General features: G+C 43.1%; 1 protein-coding gene across 1 annotated transcript; it reads left to right on the top strand.

Moving 5' to 3' along the window:
* The first annotated feature begins 345 nt into the window (after positions 1-345).
* Positions 346-18,221, top strand: ahctf1 (AT-hook containing transcription factor 1). The gene is made up of 40 exons (XM_088296841.1): positions 346-532; positions 2,017-2,143; positions 2,755-2,905; positions 3,304-3,406; positions 3,516-3,696; positions 3,781-3,988; positions 4,666-4,782; positions 4,890-4,974; positions 5,054-5,204; positions 5,616-5,748; positions 6,031-6,212; positions 6,370-6,431; positions 6,655-6,783; positions 6,974-7,064; positions 7,159-7,248; positions 7,327-7,467; positions 7,722-7,826; positions 7,907-8,003; positions 8,078-8,201; positions 8,297-8,353; positions 8,482-8,625; positions 8,718-8,908; positions 9,041-9,185; positions 9,290-9,421; positions 9,624-9,771; positions 9,862-10,012; positions 10,086-10,190; positions 10,536-10,680; positions 10,775-10,990; positions 11,941-12,628; positions 12,745-13,026; positions 13,337-13,436; positions 13,687-13,796; positions 13,874-14,148; positions 14,238-15,854; positions 15,966-16,188; positions 16,266-16,400; positions 16,542-16,627; positions 17,002-17,084; positions 17,385-18,221. The coding sequence occupies exons 2-40, from the start codon at positions 2,023-2,025 to the stop codon at positions 17,584-17,586; spliced, it is 7,506 nt and encodes a 2,501-aa protein (XP_088152967.1). The 5' UTR covers positions 346-532; positions 2,017-2,022; the 3' UTR covers positions 17,587-18,221.
* The last annotated feature ends 482 nt before the right edge of the window (positions 18,222-18,703 follow it).

Genomic DNA, 18,703 nt, shown 5'->3' with positions numbered 1-18,703 from the left:
TTTAATTGATTTTAATTAATTTGGCCTCGCCCATACTTTAGTTTTAAAAATTACATATGTTTGCACTTACCTGAGAAAAGTTGATGTTGATCCGATCTAGATGAAACTGGAGATGATGTCGAATGGTATAAAAGTTGACATGTGGATTCTCGCCCAAAATCAATGTTGGTCAATCTGCAGGTTTCTATCAACCTCCGCAAATGTTTCAGCAGCACCCCCCACCAACTCTGCAATACATGTAATAAATCCGCCAACCAAAAGAGGGCAGTAGTAAACCTCTTCCGTCTCCATTCGCTAAACAAGACAGCGAAAAAGTGCGAGATGCATTTTCCCCCCACAGTGGAAATGGCACTAAACGATGCAGTAGCTTGAAGTTTCTTAGAAGCTTTTTAGACTTGTCATCTATCAGAAGCGCCAAGCGAATTGAGAGCAACATTCTTGCAGTGCTGATTATGACGGCCAACAATCGGCACATTCGCCAAGAATAACGAAACCTCGTGGGTGCCGATAAAAGCCAACTAAAGGAGGCGAGGTAACGTAATGACAACGGCTGTAGCGGCTAGCGAGCGGCACGTTGCATCACGTTTTCCACCGCTATCGAGCAGCTAGCTGAACGAGCTTAGCTTCTTTAACCTGCTTATTCTTACCCGCTATACACACCCACCGTGAAAAAAAAAACGACTTGTCGTGGATAAAGTGACATCTTACTGTGATGCAGCTACTAGCTAAGGTACATGCTAGTATTCCCTGTCAGATCACATGAGCTCTTCGCAGTCCCATTGTAGCTTCTTAAAACTGGGCGAATCTTTTAGTGTGATTGCCTTAAAACTTAATTCACCAAGTTGTCGAGAGATTGGAAGGAACGTGACAGTTTGGTGCGACAATTGTCAGTGTTTTTGCCAACTAATGGTAAAAAATGGCACATTTTTCACGAGCATGATCAAAGTTGAATATGTATTTATCACACAGCTACATTGCACTAAATCGTATTAAAACGCCAAATGCATCTAATATTCCAACATACCACTGCCTCTGTAATCTCACTTTAATCGTTTTGGTTGCACAACATCATTCGTGACCTTGTAGCCTGCTTACTTAGCCAAAGTAAAAGTTCGATGACATTTCGCGTGGTGTGTTAACTAGTAAAAAGTAATGTTATCTGGTGAGATACGTGCACGGAGCACCGTGAAAAGCAACGGGGAGAACAACTGTTTGTTGACATCATACCAGCCAGGTCAGCTCAATGTGCTAACAACTGCTGATGCTAATCTGTGCTCTGCCATGCTAGGCACAGAGCTAACATTTGAGCAAACGTGAAGTCTTCTGCTGTGATTCTTGTCCATTTCGGACTCATTAGGGGTAATATTAAGTAATGCGCGTTATATAATGTGACGGGAAGCGATGGCAGCTGGCATACCCATTCAGTCTAAACTGATTTTGTTGAATTTTAGTGTAATTCTGTGTGGCTGGAAATTGTTAAATGCGTGTTAGATAGATATTAAGAACGCGTGTTTATGCACCCTTCATGTAAATGTGGGTCGTATTCTACTGACTGCCAGACTCGTTGCGCGGGAGCCTGCTTGAATCGTTGGTGTTGTTTTCAGGCGTGACCGTTAGGGGCACCATTTCATATTCATTTTGCTTGTTTGGTTGTCAAATCTTACACTAAGGGCCACTTCAATAGATGCTTGGATCGTCGCACATGTGATTGGGAGTCCATTCGCCACTCGATTTGTATTGTCTTGCTGATCGTCGGTGTAAAATGCTTCAATCCTTTTTTTTTTGGCAAGCATGCTTTTTGCTAGTTGCTAGTTTGTGTAAAGGGTGTTTGGATCTTATGACAATACATGAGGCGTTAAGTTTGATACTCTGGGGGTAAACGTGTTTAATTTTGGTCTTGAGCTGAAGTTTTAGGAACATTGTATTGCAGCAATACAGAATAAAATTGTGAAAATACTGGAGGAAAAAAAATAATCCACCACATCTTTTTATGTATATACTGCATTGTTCTTGCAGTGAGCCATGCATGAGCTGACAGCACAGGTCACCAGCAGCCTGCTGCCTTTCCCTGCAGTGACCCTCGAGGCTGTCGGAGAAGATGAGATCACGCTGGACTCTGTGCTTCACGGCAAATTTACTGTTGGTGAGTGTATTTGTTTCAATAGAATCTATTAAAGGAAGTCCTCAATTTACAAATGAGTTCTGTTCCTACCCTGGCAATGTAACCGGAATTTCTGTGTAGATCGTAATAACCTTTAATACACCTTAAATCTCTAAATAAATATCCAAATACACATTTTATACATATTAATAGAAAATAAAAATAAGATACTGTACTTGCCAACACTGCTGAGAAGTGAAAATGTTTTTTTTTTCTCTAAGCGTTCACTTTACATTAGAAATGCAACCTTGCATATGCATCCTCATTGACACGCATGTGCCGAAGAGACGTAGTGCTTATGGAAGTAAATGTGGTCCAGCCCGTCGGAACATTTCTACAGAGGAGTGATTCGATATGTGGTAGAAATGCAGTATTTGGCGGTAATGATCCTCATCGTGGCTTTTGGATCTCATTTCATGGAGACGTCACGTCATTGCCACGCGTAAAAAAAAAATGTTGGCTGAATTATTTCGATCACCATAAATGTCCACTTTATGCTTCATGTTCCAAGTGGTATTAAATTAAAGTAATATGTAAAGTCTCTCCTGTTACTCAAAAGAACTTTATGCTTCTTGTTTCCCATGTGCATGAAGACCGTGCGGGACATGGTTGGCTCGCCTGCGGCCCCCATCTGGAGTTTGTCCACGCCCGCACCGCCGAACGTCTGTCTGCGTACTGCTTTAGTGGTGAAGGGGAGCACCCGCCCAGTGTCCTCACCGCGAGGGACTTCAGCTGGCTCAAAAGGTCAGAGCCCTGAATTTGTAAATTCACAATTTTTGGGGGTGTACTGAATATTTCTTACTCCTAATTTGCTAGTCTAACCTCATACATGCACACATAGGTGACAATGCAGGTGTTAAAAATAGACATCATATGAGAAAAGCGACATGATAGAAACTTTTCTATTATCTTCCCGAGATACATTATGAAATTGCCCAGCTCTACTTAATCCTGTTTGTGTGAAAATATTTGTGTGACCATGTGTCCCCGTAGTATTTCGATTGGTATGTTAGCTAGTACTATTGATGAACCTCACGTGAATGTGTTTTTTTTTTTGTAAAATAATTTAGCTACGTGGGTTCACAGTATCATCTGGACTAAAAATCTGATTGTAATGACGTCATTGATTTTTGTATCATTAGGTCTGGATTGCTTGTGGGTTTGGAAGAAACCGAAGGCAGTGTGTTGTGTCTCTATGACTTGGGACTGTCCAGAGTTGCCAAGTCTGTGGTCATACCAGGCAGGGTGAGTCTGCTTTCTCTGCTCTGGGAAACATCCTACCTCAATTGAGGGTTGGAAATGCAGTACATTTTACATGAAAACATTTTTGGGTTGTGTCTTTGCTCGACTCTAGATTACAGCCATTGAGCCCTTAGTGAGCTATGGTGGGGCAAGCACTTCCACCCAGCACCTCCACCAGAGTCTTCGCTGGTTCTTTGGCATCGCCGCTGTCGTCACGGATCTCGGCCATCTTCTGCTCGTGGACCTCTGTCTGGACGACCCGTCTTGCAGCCAGAGCGAGCTGAAGGCTTCAGGTGAGCAGCATCCATGTCGAGGGATGCGGCTTCCTCCTGTGTAATCTCTCATTCTAAGACTGTTGCTACGTTTGAATTTCACAGGCTTGCAAGTAGTGACCAAAACTCTGCGAGAGATTCCCAGGCTCCGAGAAGTGAGCAGCAGAGAGGGCCGGCACCTTTCCCTCCAGCTCAATGGGCCAAGTGGTGTATCAGCCACGGCCCTGCAGTACATCCCCAGAACAAACCAACTGGCTGTGGGCTTCTCTGATGGCTACTTACAACTATGGAACTTGAAGTCGCTCAGAAAAGAGTGAGGCTTTCTACTGCTTCTAAAAAAAATGTTAATTGAAAACTGAGAACTTTGTTCAAATTCAGAGTGCCCCAAAAATGGGAACTCATTCCAGGCAGTACAAGGGGGACGAAACATCGTCTACTAACGATACGCTTTTGTTAAAACAGTTTACCTTAACTGAAATCCCGTGTCACATTGTCGCTAAAGGTACAAGCCTGATGGATTAATGCGTCTTTTAAATCCTTGTTGTTATTTTGTAAAGCACAAGTTAGTTGTGGAGCTTCTCCATCATCGTTTTTAAGAGTAAAAGCAGCAACAGCATTCATGTGGCAGACTGGGTCTTGCGTTTTCTGCGCCAAGCAATGGCAATATTTATTCATATTCACATGTATGTTGACATAATAGCAAATTGGCAATACATGTTCGAAACCCCAATATATATATAAATACTTAAAAAACCCGGTTAGACTACACGGTAGACACAAACAATACACTCAATAGTTAACTTAAAGCGTTACACATGCTCTCAAAAATATCAATAATCGTTTTATGTTCTATAAATTATTGCCTTCAGGGTGAAATGATAAGCTAAAATTCACTTGGACCTCCAGCATATGACACCATCTGTTGTATTGGCGCATTTTTTTTTTTACCTATATAAGTGATAAATACAAATCCTCTTTTTGTATGTGTAGATACCACTCCCAGTTGGATGGTGGCAGAGTACCCGTTCATGCATTCACCTTCCAGGAGCCGGAAAATGACCCCTGGAACTGCTGTTACCTCTGGGCTGTCCAGTCTTCTCAGGATCAGTAAGTTTACAACCCAGTTTCTTCTTTTTTTTAAGCACAGTCCCCTTTTTGTGGGTCTTCTCGATCCACCCGGTCTCACCTCTCACTTTTTCTTCACAACCACACAGAGAAGGCGATACGGTCAGTCTCCGCCTGCTACAGATGGCTTTCAGTGAGCGCAAATGTCAAGCTTCAGGGAAGATTCTCTATGAGGTTTGAGGAATATTACCAATTTCGTCTGAGAAAAGTGCTCTTCAGTGCCTTCCTCCTCACCTGTCATTATGCTGTTCAGGGTTTTGAGTACTGTGAGGAGCGTTACAGTCAGGAGCTGAATGGCGCAGCTTTTCCTCTCAGAACTCAGACCACCAACACCCGCCTGCTGAGCTGCCAGACCATCGAGAAATTCCGACCCCACCCAGATAGGGACGACAGCATGAATGAAGGTCGGATTGGTCACGTAATAGTAACAAAAGTCATTCTTGGACACTACCCGAACTAGAACTATAACATGAAGAAATATGGAGTGAGGACCAACTCCATATTTCTACAAGTTATAGTTGGCATAGCTATAACAGCTTCCCAGTCTGCAGGATTTTTGTTTGTGATGTCAGAAGGCTCTATATAGTAGTTCTTCCTCACCAATATTACCCCAAAATGCATTTTGTGGGCATAATCATGCTTGGACAGAAAATCATCGACTTCCTAAAATGTACAAGCTAAAGTAAAGAAGCGCTCAAACAGTTAAAGGGGTGTTTCAATACAGTCAACAAAGGAATGTTTTGATTTTTTGTTGTTGTTTTTTTTACCTGGTTTCTTTCATTGTCTCAAGTTGACAACTTCTTCCCATCTTTCAGTTCCATCCCCAGACACCAGTGTGTCCATCTTCAGCTGGCAAGTCAAGGCATACGGACAGGGAACTCCATCAACCTACATTGGGGTTTTTGACATCAACCGTTGGTATCGTGCACAGATGCCAAACTCATTCAGGTACTGTGGAGCTTCTCGTGTGGATTCGATCGTCACCTGTTTTTAGTTGGCAACAACAGTAATGTATTTTGGATTGTTGTGTTTTATGCTCTGCGGTGCTATCAGAACAGTCCAGTTTAAAAGCTTGAGTAAAAACATTCATTCTATTAAAATGTCTTTCTGAAATTTAACAGATGACCAACATTTTAAACTTCTCAGGATGATGAAATTAAGTGTATTGTCAACGAAACTCAAAACAGCTCACTGTGACACTACACTACAATTGCATCGTTTGTTTTGCAGAATGGGCGAGTCTCTGCTGAACTGTCCATACCTTGCAGTTTGGTGTTTGGACCCAGTAACACAAATGGCTTCTCAGAACATTTTACTGGATGTGGTTATACAGGATCACAGTCTCAGCAGGGGGTTGCCTTTAACTTTCCCCCCACCAGAACAGTACTTTAACCCGACCGCATATAACTTTGGCAAGTGTCACTTATGTTATCCTGTTCTTTCATTTTTTTTCCTCTCTCTCTGTTTGCTGATTTTGCACCGACATTCAGTTGTTGTAAAACCTTTCTATATTTTAAAATACAATCATTTCAATTATTTGAATTGTTTTTTTTATTTTTATTTTTATAGATGCTACCTGTTTGTTCAAGTCTGGAATTGTCCATTCAACCTGCTCTGGATATCAGAAACAGGTCTGTGACGCATTCATTATATTACTTCTTCTATCTGTCCATCCATTTTCTATAACACACCACAGGTGAGCAGCTGGAGCTCAACTCATATGACTTTGGACAAGAGTGATTAAAAAATTGCGCTTCTTGCTCTCTAAATCCAGTTGAAATCAATTTAAAGAAAAAAATAAATATAGCTAAGTCAAAATGAAAAATGTTGATTGCATTCCTCCTCCACCCCCAGACCTTGAGCTTTTTGAAGAAAGCTGCTCCATGTTCCAGTGACACCATCTCCAGCAGTTACTCGCGTTGCCTTGTGTCAGGCCTTCTGTCATCTCGCCTTGCTGACGCCCACACCTCCAGTCTCTCTCAGGTATACACGTCCGCATTATATGTACATTTAATGGTGTTTTTTTTTTTGGCTTTTTTTTTTATTCTCCCAAGCTTTGGGCTATGGAGCGTGAGTTTTCACGCCTGATACATCAATTTATTTTTTGTTTTTGTCTTTTATGAAAGCTACATATTTTGTTCACATGAAAATCACTGCATTTAACAACTTATAGGAGGAGCAGCTTGACGCCATATTGTCGACTGCAGTAGAGACCAGCACTTTGGGACTGATCACTGGCTGTATCAAGCAATGGACTGCAGAGGGTGAGAGGCCATCGCCAGAAAGCTTGTTCCATTGTTTCCGTTTGGTACCATTTCATATAGATTTTGATACTTATTTTTAATTATGTTCCATCAGAACAACCAGGCTCTGCTCTAAACCTTCGCTATATCTTGGATTGGGCCTGGAACAAAGTGACCCAGACCAAGGAGGAACTCGATGGCATTTGTATGTTCCTGGACATTCTCATTTGCAATAGAGCAGCATGTTGAAAAGTGCCGCTGAAAGTGTTTTTTTTCCCCCAAGGTGCACCTCTGTTCGACAGCTCGTCCAACTTCACCGACCCTCAGACCATGCAGCTGCTGCAGCACAGCCAGAGACTCCTGGAGAACCTCAGTACCATCTTCCACTGTCTGCTCACCGAAGCTCAGGAACTCACGCAGAAAGGTGATGCACACGTCCCCACGCAGTGATACATTGCTTTCAAAGTAGTTGTAGTTTTTTCTTTTTTTTTTATGAACTAAATGAGAAGTTCCTAATGTCGTAATCTATGAACATGCATTTCTGGTTGTCCACATTTGCGGATGACTAGTGAATTACAGTAATGCCAGTCAGGTTTTTATCATCAACTCTGTTTGTCATACTTAGACAGATAGGATTGATTGCTATTAATAGTGGCTGCTCTTTATTGGTTTGTGCAGGTCTTGTGGGTTTGATCAACAAGAATGTGGCATCTAGTCTCATTTCCAACTACGCTCAAGTGGTCCTCTGGTTCTGTCGCACTGGCTTGCTGCCTGAAGGATCAGGTAAGCATGTTTGGGAAGAACCTTTTTCATGATGTTGTGTGCTTCCTCTTTACGGGATGTAACCGTTATCTTTTCAATAGATGTTGATGCCATGCAGATCTCCAGGCCCTTCTACAGTCACTCAGTCATTAGCAACTATTACTCTATTCGCAGGGAGGAGCTCTCATCGATGGCGAAGTGAGTACTCTTTTAAAAACATCTTTTGTCCAACTGCATTCCAGCAATGTAGAGCTTGTGCTTTTTTGCCACAGGGGAAAGTGGTGTGCAGAATGCCTGATGATTGACAGTTTGGTCAGCCAATGTGGAGAAAATTTGGCCGACCTGTGGAAAAGGGATGAAGGTGGAACAGGACAGTACCCACCACCGACCCTTCATGTATGCTTAAGTGTAGCTTATTCTAAAAGTCAACACGCTCATTATTTTTTCCGTCACGAGTATCTTCTAATTGATTATGAATTTCTCACCTGCAGGCTTTGCTGGATATTTATCTTCTGGACAATGTTGATGAGGCTGCAAAACATGCAATTGTATCCTTCAGACACAAGTCGGCCTGCTTTTCTACTTCATTTTCATATTCATTTTATTCTTATGGCTGTGTTTTGTCAATCTGTCCCAATCATAGAGCTGTGTGTGATTAGCCTTGACTTGTTTTTAGGTCATCTACCTGTTGCTGGATGTCATGTATTCTTCCAATAAAGAGGGAGCATCAATTGAGTCTTTTCCCACAGCTTTTGACATCCCAATCGGATTACTTAAACTGGTGCAAGGCCTGTGGCTGCTGGACCACCGTGACCACCAGGTTTGCACACACAGATATTGTAATAAAAAGATGACTGTTTTAGAACTTTTACATGCTAACCAATTTTTTAACCCCCTGCCTCTCCTGATCAGGGATCATTTGAACAGCTTCTGAATCCGGCTGCCTCACAGTGTCACTTTGAGTGGCAGCATGAGCGCGTCCTGCAAGCGTTAATGTGTCAGGGCCAACATTCAGTGGCACTTCGTTACTTTCACGCCACAAAGCCATCCATTTCCTCCATCTCACAGGCAAGACTGTGTCTGGCTGTACTGCTTCACAACAAGTAAGCCGACCAACAACAGTGTGTATCACTCTGATTGCTCGTTTTCATGATCCAAGTTTTTTTTTTTTTTCACAACAACAAAACTGTTGCTTTCTAAAGTATTTATATACCTTTGCTCCCTCCACTTGTTAGGTGTATCACTGAGGCATGGTCATTACTACGGCAACACTCGAATCATCTCAACAGGGCCGAGCTCCTTGGTTTCCTGTACGAGACCTGCCAGGAGCTGGGCCTCATCAAAGAGCTGCTCAAACTGCCGCTTGGCCCCACTGAGCAGGTCACTTTGACATCGTGTCGCAGCGATATTCTAAGAGCTGTTGAAACGGCTCTGTAAAGATAATGAGCTTTCTCGTTGATCATTGGTTTTTCGTTTGCTTTTAGGAAACTTTGGAGAAGTTTCTACAAGGCACGGGCGGTCTTCAAAACAGGGAAATCCTGATGGTTCATTACCTTCAGCAAGCCAAATACATACCTGCCCTGCGACTCAACCAAAACCTCAAAATGCACCTTGTGGTATGACGCACACATTTTTTGAGTACAGCGGGAAATTATAATTATTAGTTTTAGTTTCAGGGTCAAATTTTCCCACCATCAATCTTTTAACTGTACAGATATGATTTAAGGAACATTTGGATATGATATCAACATAATACTCATGCAATTGTCAAAATGAGCAGCTTGTTCAAACCATATGCCTGTGTTGCTTTATTGTTAGAACGAGCGAGACCCAAAGCTTAAAGAGCGATCCAACATCCGCAACTCCATACTGGAACAATATGGCAAAATTCTGCCCAGAGTTCAGAGGAAACTGGCAATGGAGAGGGCCAAACCATACCAACATCCCAGCACCATACATAAAGAAGGTAACGTGGGCAAGAAAATATTAAAAGCCTCCACATACCTCTTTTCGGTTGCATACGCTAATAAAAATAAAATTCCCCGTTGTGGTGCAGTGACTCGTCCACAGCCACTGTCGGCCATCAGCAAGCGCTCTGCCAATGAGAAAGTGATGTCGAGAGCAGGCTTCATCAACAATGTCTTGAACAAGATTGAGGAGGTGTGGTTGGGCAAAGGAGACACACCTCTGTCTTCCCCTGCTAAGTGGTAAGCAAACAGCAAACTAGTGATTTATTTTTTTTTAATTGTTGATGCACTTATGTGAAATTGTGTCTTTCAGTCAAGGAACTACTGGATTCTTGAGTCCACCATCTACTGCATCCCAAGCCCAACCAGAACCATTTCTGGGAACTCCAATACATATTAGCTCCAAACGGAAGTCAAGGTACTTCATAAAAGCCAGCTAGCAAAATGCAATTATGTTTCAAGCGCCTGACAAAGTTTCATTCTGTTAACTGTTGGTGTAATGGACTTTTTGTTAGTTTGCATTCTTTGATGCTGCCTGGTACTTCCTAAAGTTTACCGTGCTTATTTTGTTATCTCAAATATTTTTGAAGCATTACCAATCCCATTTTGTCCACTCCCTGAGGTCTTAAATTTGAAGTTTTTTTTTTTTTAAATAATGACATAATCTGGAGTTTAGTTTCATAAATGTCTTAACTATCAGAAATTTTGAAGGTGCTTTGACTGTTCACAATTTGCTTTGCATTCCTCCAACCTCTCACTTTAGACCTCGCCAGAGCGATTTGGTGGTTCACCCCTCCTGTCACACCCCTCGACCTCTTCTCAGTCCTGCTCGACCTTCTTGGGCCATTCTAAAAAGCACAACTAAGCCGCCTGAATTCAGCCTGCTGCAAACTCCATTAATTGTGAAAGTGAGACCAAATGTTGATCGCTTGTCACCTTCCAATTTCTTTTGTACTATTTTCCTTCCAACTTGAAAAAATATTCTACATCTTGTCCCGTCAGCGTGCTCGTGCTCTGGCTGCTTCCGGTTCCGTCTTCTCCGCCTTCACCCCTCAGTCCATCCTCCGCAGTAGCCAGAGGCCCACTCCCATGGCTACTCCCTCCGCATCTCCGGGCCGCTCTATCACCCCTCCGCTTCGGAGCAAAGAGAGCAGAATCACTTTTAGTGAAGTGGCCGGGTCTCCTGAACCAGAAAAGGGCGTGCACTGGACCAATGGGGTAAGACCAGTCCTCCTTATTGACATCATCTGAAAACACAAACTGTCACCTAATGGCGTCTTTTGTACTGCGTTGTAATATTGTTGCACAATTTCCTTTAGTTGTAGCTACAATGTTAATGTATTACAAATCAGTTACGCTTTACAACATTTTGACAGCAAAGCTCAAAGTAATTACTGTATTTATTTTTGGACTATAGGTTGCTTTGGAGTATAAGTCTCACCAATCAAAAAATTAATCATGAAAAAAATAAAATAGTTGCTGTTGGAGCATAAGTTACATTTTTAGGTAGTGGAAATATACAGATATTATACAAAAAGTGAAACCAAGAAGAGGAGAACTCGGTCATGTCCCCAAAGTCAAATTCCTAGAGCATGCACTGCTTCACTCAGAGGGTTGTTCAAATGAGCCATTTGGTTATTTGGAGTGCCCCAAAAAAGCAGTGGTGGGGGCGAGTGCGTTAGGCAGTGCAAGGAAATTAATTAAATATTTCAGGCACAATCAAGAGACTGTGCTTAAAATATTTAATTTTGTTTCAAACGTGTTCTGGTTGAATTCAAAACTTCCGCTTGAAAAGATTTTTTTGTTTAAAATGACACTTACTCAGACCTCATGCTAGCGTCCCCAGGTCATACATTAGTTGCAATGATGACCACTACTTGTCTGCTATTTCTTCTTCCACTACTATTACCACCACCAACACCACGGTGGTACTTACTTTTTGTGCGTTACTGCCGATAAAAAGAATGTGTCGGTAATGCACAGAAAGTCAACATGATTAGGGAACAGGATTTTGTATGCCGGTCCAAGATTTTTATTCGCACCGGAGTATAAATTGCAGGACCAGGCAAACTATGAATAAAAAAGTTTGATTTATCGTTCAAAAAAAGGATAATTAAACTGCCCTGTACTGCTTTTCCATTTTCACCTGGGACCATTTTCCTCCATAGATGGCAGCGGAGAGTGAAATTAGTCTACTCACCAGAGGCGGCAGCCTGTCTCGCACACGCAAGACCTGGTCGGCACAACTTGATGAAGATGAAGAAGAAGAACCGCCTCATGTGAAGTTCATGCCCCCCGAAGGTGGTATTGCCTCACCACTGCTGAGATGCTCTGTGAAGGAATCATTCTCTGTCCACGAAGCTGCAAAATTAGCCAAACCGTTGGACGTGACACAAGCTCGACTTAGCTTGAGCTTTGACACAAGCCAGACGTCTTTACAGGTGACGGACACCACTCTGGAGTACTACGATGCGGAGGAACATCAGGTTGAGGAGGAGCATATCGACACAGATAAAGACGATGACGTTGTGACTGTGAACATCAAGTTTTTAAGTGAAAAAGAACCGGAGCACAACTCTGTTCGAGCAACTTCTTTGCAAATATCAAATGATGTTGAGAATGAAGACCAAGAGATTAAGGAAGAAGAGACGTTTGAAGATGTGATGGAGATTGGTGTGGAGCAAGAGGATGACAACAAAGAAGAAGCTGAGTGTAAAATGGAGAACCAACTAAACGAGTCGGGAAGCGAACAAGAAAACGATGAGGTTATTGACAAAGAGTGTCGAATGCAGAATAAAGCCGATACTGAAGCGGAAGCTGCTGAAGTTATTAACCAAGAAGAAGCACCCTGTCACGGTAATTCTTTTTTTTTTTATTGGATTTGTCACATCAACCACATAAAAAAATGTTTCTTGTATTTCACTCGTTGTGTGGCATGTTAGCACGGTCTTTTGACATGTTTCTGTTGCTAGGTGATGAGCTGGTAAACACATCCCCAGACGCAGAATCTCAGCCTCAGTCATTGATCACTGAGGAGAACACAGCACAGCTCGAAGCCCTTGAAACCACCGCCATTTTAGAGCGCCTAAACGCACATGGAGAGTGTGAAGCCATCACGATCACGCAACATGTGAACGCATGTGAAGATGGTGAAGCCACAAAATTCATCCAGCGCATGAACGCATTTGCAGACACTGAAGCTTCAGCGTCACATGAAGAGACACGACCAGCAGATGATTTGGAGCAATCAACGGGTATGTCCTGGTCATCTGTCTTGAGAAGAGACGACACAACACTGTCTTTCAGCTTTACAGTTAGTTCACCATTCATGTGATTTTCTTTTTTTAACTATCTGTTTTTAACCTAGGTCGTTAGTGCTTTAAAAATATTTTCCTCCTAATCTTTAAGGTTTTTTGTTTTGTTTCATATGTTCCTACTAATCCTTAATATTCTTTAACAGGCAGATACCACATTTTGAATATGTATATTATATTATGCATACGAGCGAAGCACGTGTGAATCGTTACATTCCTGGTTTTTAACCAAATTTTCTTTACCTATTAGATCTGACTGAGTTTGTGGAACAACATTTGTTTGGTCGTGGCCTGTCTCCGCCCCTGACCCGCTCTGGAATTCATGTCTTATCGCAGACAGCCCCCAGCCGGTTTGTGTTATTATTCACTTTCTACAAATTATTAATACTAAGTGTTAAAATTTTATTGTTCAACTGTGGGGAAAAAATGATCAATCCTATTAATTGTAGGCATACAACAAGCTTTGTGCCCCAGTCTCACACTTAAATGCAAAAGTTGCAGTACGATATTATTTAATTTGGTTCGGGATTACAATCCTCTATTTTCTTTCAGATTATAAAAATAATAATTCTGGAAAATAATTCCCCTTGTTTGTTTCAGTGAGGTAGAAGAGGAAGAGCAGCCTTCTGCCGAGCCGCCACCCATGTTCACCAGCCAAAAATCCACCGCCTCTGTGACGTCTTCTGAGACGACAGGCTCAGACTCCCACTGTGAGGAAGACTCGTATACGACGACAAAAGTTCTCTGTGCCTCATTGAAACGCTCACGTGATTTATTTGTCTCCTAGCGGTTGTGAGTCTGAACGATAGTGAAGAACTTTCAAGCTCTGAATCTGAAGAGGAGGAAGAGGGATCTGATGAGGCAGAGGAAGAGTGTGATGCAGAAGTAGAGGACTCCGGTAGTGAAGTGGAGATCATTGAGGAGGTCCAAGGCAACGGGAGTCTACGAGGCCTCCCTGCCAGCTCGGCCTTTGTTCATGAAGAACACAATCACTTCTTATCGACTTTGTCCGAGCAGGAAGCTGCGCAGTTTTCGCTTATACCACCAGGAGTTGAGATGAAGGTATCATACAAAAAAAAAACATCAAAGTAAAAAAAAAAAATGTGATTGTTGGTTCTTAAAAATACTCTCGTTTGTCTCTGTGATTCCAGATGGTCGGAGAGGAAATGGAAGGGGAGGTCTTAATGGTGAGACTTGGCGCTAATACGGAAGCGACGGAGGCACTCGAGGGTGACGGTCCAGGGTCCTCTTACATGGAGCTCAAACCTTCAGCCACTCTCCTTGTTCCTCTTGAGCTTGTGGAGGGCCAACGGGAGGTGATTGGCGGCGCCCCACTCTCACTGCCTGAGCTGCAGCAACCCGTTGTGCCAGACGAGAAAAAATGTGAAACTCATGGTACCTTCTCGCTGGTGCTGGACATGGATGAGGACGCCAATAATGAGGCGGATGTGTTGCCCGTGGAGGATTGTCCGCAGTCACCGGAACCGCTAGCAGTGGCCTCTGGTGACCTGGAAACAGAACCAGAGATTATTCTTCTGGCGCCAGATGCTCTCCAGTCTGAGGTTCCCGCACAAGATGAGTGGAAGGAAGTGGAGGCTGTGGACGGAAATGAAATCAGTGGCCAACCTGAGCCACAGAACATTTACACTGAGGCAGAAATGAATGTAGATGACCCTCAAGAACAAATAGATGCTCAAGATCATGAGACAGCCGTTCCATCAGACTCTGAGCCTACCCCGCTGCAGGAACCGGCAGGAGCTTTGGAGGACAGCGATAGTGTGAAGGCACAAGATGCCAATGTGGAGATGGAACAAGAGGAACGGAATCCTGAAATTGCTGAGGCCCTGAAAGGCTCTGAAGACAACGAACCTGCTGAGATGGAAGGAACTGTCAACCATGCAGAGACCATGAGCTCTTCAGAGGAAGAACAGCAACAACTGGACCACACAGAACTGGATAACGAAGAAAAACTTCCAAGTGAGACCAAAACAAGTAATGATGACGTTCATGATGATTTCACTTCAACCGATGAACCTGAAGATCACATCCCAGAGACCTCAACTTCTCAGAGGAGTAAGACGGTTCAGTTCACTCCCACCCGAATGACTACACGCTCGAGGAGAACGGTTACGTTTATTATTCCCAGCCCCGAGGAATCTGAGACGGCTGATAAGCACACAGTGGCCCCCGCTTCGCCCAGTCGAACACCTCGAAAGAAAACCACCATAGTCCGTGCCAGTACACCTCGTAGAAGCTCTCGCAAAGCGCCAACTGAACAAGACCAGGAGGAAAGTCCAAACAAGGTCCAGCGTCAGGAGAACATGGACAAGGACGATGCTGCTTCTCCATCCAGACGACGAGCTTCTCAAAGGGCTGCTCCTGTAAGAATCAGTCAAGCACGTAAAAATAAGGACGAGCTTGATGCCGGAGAGGAGGAACCAGAAAATGACACCACTGATACAAACATTGCTCCAAAAGCAGCCACCAGGACTTCCACTCTTGCCAAACGCAAGAGCTCTCGCACAAGCACCCCGCGAAGGTCCAGTCGCAGAGTCCTTAACAGCAGTGAGGTGTTGCAAACAACACTGGAGGTCCTAAGAGAGGAGGACAAAGAACATGATGAGGTTTTCTCACCAGCTGTCAAGCGTAGCGCCACAAAGACGAGACTCAAACCATTTCAGGAGGAAGAGGGCGCAACACAGCCCAACGCCAGCCTGACTAGAGCGACACGTCAGTCGCGGCGCGTCACTCTGAGTGTCTTTCCCGAGGTAAGCATTCACCTCTCATTGTCAGCGTATTTACATTTCCCCCCAACAGTCATTAATTGGCCACATTTAACGTTCCTCTCAGTATAAGTGCTCACCATGTCACTCCCTCAGAGTCCAGCAAAGGTGGAGGCGAGCATCAGTCATGGCAAGGATGAGCCCAAATTGAACAGCGCCGTGGGTCGTGTGAGCCTTCGGCGGACAACCAGAAGTAAACTCTGGGACCACCCGGAGGAAGACCTCTTCTTACTGGCCACACCTTTGGAGGTGGATTCTGAAACGCCGGTTGCAGACGCCCTCATCAAGAGGCTGCAGGATGAAGAGGAGAAGCAGAAAGGTATGATGTGGGGTGACGTTTAAAAAAAAAAAACATGTCCACAGAGGCATCACTTAGGCTACTCTTGTTATTCTCAGGCGTTGTCAGAAAGATGTCGAGGACCAGGGGCATGACATCATCCGTGGATGTCCTGGTGGGAGATTCTGAAAAGGACGAGACCAGCCCAGGAGAAAATTCTTTTGTCTACTTGCCCTCACGGAGGAGAACAAGAGGTACAATCCAATACGACTTTAATTATAGAGCACATTTCACAACCGCTCTTTATATCCTCCTGACCGCCTTCAGTTTAGAACCACGTTGGTCCTCACGTTGTAATTTGTGTGTGTACGTGTGTGTGTGTTTGTGTGTGTCAGCCACCATAGCTGAGTCTCCCGGCTCCAGTGAAGATGTTCAAGTGTCCGTCACTCGCAACGCAAGAACTGTCAAAAGTGCTTCAAAGGTCAGCATTTACAAATGTAACATACCAATCTACAAAGCTCTTTTTTTCTATTCTTGTCTGCTGAACTATGGACGACTAAAAGTCAGTCTTGTGCAAAGTACCTAAAAGCGATATTTTAGTGAGAGAATCTTAAAATAAATTAATTTTGGTAGCTGCCAACTTGCCACCTTGTAGAATATTGAGTAAAAGTCTTAAACCACCTCATTTTCACGTGTAGACATTTGGAACGCTTAGTGTGACCTCAATATGTTTTTTTTATAGCTGCAAACATGAGGACATACTGGAGCTTCATTGGACATCAAACATAAGAAAGAGCCAATTTTATTTGCGAAGTAATGACATTTTTGTGATGCCACTTATTTCATGCTTTACAGAGAGACTTTGCTTCTGATGAAGACTACGCAGAAGAGGCAAAAGCAGTTTCCAAAAGCAGAAAAAGTGCCAAAAGAACTGCCAAGTATGATTTACTTCAACTGCTTTGACTTTTTCTTAGCTAATCTTATAAAATACAGTGGTGCCTTGACTTTAATTTGTTTGTTTGTTTTAATTGTTTAGTTTAATTTGTTTTTCAACCACGCTTGTAACCGAAAAACACCCATCTCAAATGACTTTTTTCCTCATTGAAATGAATGGAAAGTGAGTAAGCAATTATGCGAGGGTCCTGTGTATAAAAGCTGTTTCAGCTGATTTTTTTTTCCTTTATATCCTCTCTGTTTCTTAGCAATCTTTCATGTTTTGTTTACTTTTCACACTCCAGGTCCAGATCCGCCTCAAAGCCTCTTCCCCTAGTCGAAGTGGATCTGCTCTCACCACTGCCCAGTCCCGCCAATCAGGCCCCGCGAGCCCAGAAGAGGGCACAACCAGGCCCCGCTCGGACGTCGTCCAGCATGAACCTCCGCCGCAAGCGGATAATGGACAACATTTTCACCAAGCCCGTCACACGCAGAAAGAATCTCTGATTAAAAATTGGTGGTTTAACTCAAAGGTCGTACTCAGTTAATTCGGGGAAAGTTAACGCATTCACTGCCATTGACGGCTATAGACGTCAAAGATTAATTTTCATTGAGCTGCCAGTGAATGAGTTAAAGGCTATATCAGTGGCCGTTTTGTTCAGCTGCTTCAGTTAAAAACGAACCAGAGAAAGAAGTCACTCTTGCTCCAGTGAGCCTGCTTTAAATCCATTTTCTTTTAAATGTTTCATTTTAAACCTTTTTGAACACTGCTAATAAACGCAACCAATATTTCAATTTGTAAATAATTCTATTCGTTGTTCCAATTAAAATTAAATATTAAATCCAAAATGATTTTGTTCATTTGGAGGCTTTATCACATTTGCTTAATATCTAATCGCACTGCTTAGTCTTACGTTTTGATTTGATGAGTGGGGCGCACGTTTTCACTGGTGCCAAAAAGTTGGACTCTTCCTTCTGGGAATATTGTACAGTGTGCAAAGAAGAAAAAAAACATTTTGGATTTGTTGACTTGAGCGTTGTATGGCTGATACATAGGCTATTTTCTGAAGCGTGTGTGTAGAATGTCTTATTTTTGATGACGACTGCTCTTTGATAAATACAATAAAGATTGATGAACATTTGGACCTGTCCTGTGTAGTCATTTGTGTGGTCTTCGAGTTAAACTTTCTCTTCTTGACAAGGTGCTTCTGAGGCTTCAACATGGATGTGTACTAGAATTTTTGTTTACCATCCCTTCATTTTTCACATTTGGCCTTAGAGTTGCTGGTGAGTTTTAGCCTGGCACAGCTGATGGGGTGCCCACACTGCCTAAATAAAATACTGTACTGCGTTACTTTTGTAATGCAATGCGGCCGTTGCCCCCCCAACACTGGTTAATTGGCACTGATCTCAGCTCACAAGAGATGTTCTATTCCATTATCAGAAAGGTCACAACCCCTGACCATAAAAAGAAATAAAACTATTCCAGTATTCCATTTATTGCTTGTGCTCTCTGGTGAAGATAATTGCAACGTGCCAACCGTGTGACAACAAGCCCGGGTGGCGCAAACGGCATGGATACGGTAGAATGGCCTGCGAAATGATGTCACAGGCAAATGAATGA

The sequence above is a fragment of the Idiotropiscis lumnitzeri genome, chromosome 5 (assembly GCF_059441095.1).
Source record: "Idiotropiscis lumnitzeri isolate Australia: NSW breed Sydney's pygmy pipehorse chromosome 5, RoL_Ilum_1.0, whole genome shotgun sequence".
Classification (NCBI taxonomy): domain Eukaryota; kingdom Metazoa; phylum Chordata; class Actinopteri; order Syngnathiformes; family Syngnathidae; genus Idiotropiscis; species Idiotropiscis lumnitzeri.
The sequence above is the reverse complement of the archived record's forward strand: the minus strand, read 5'-3'. Positions and strand labels throughout refer to the sequence as shown.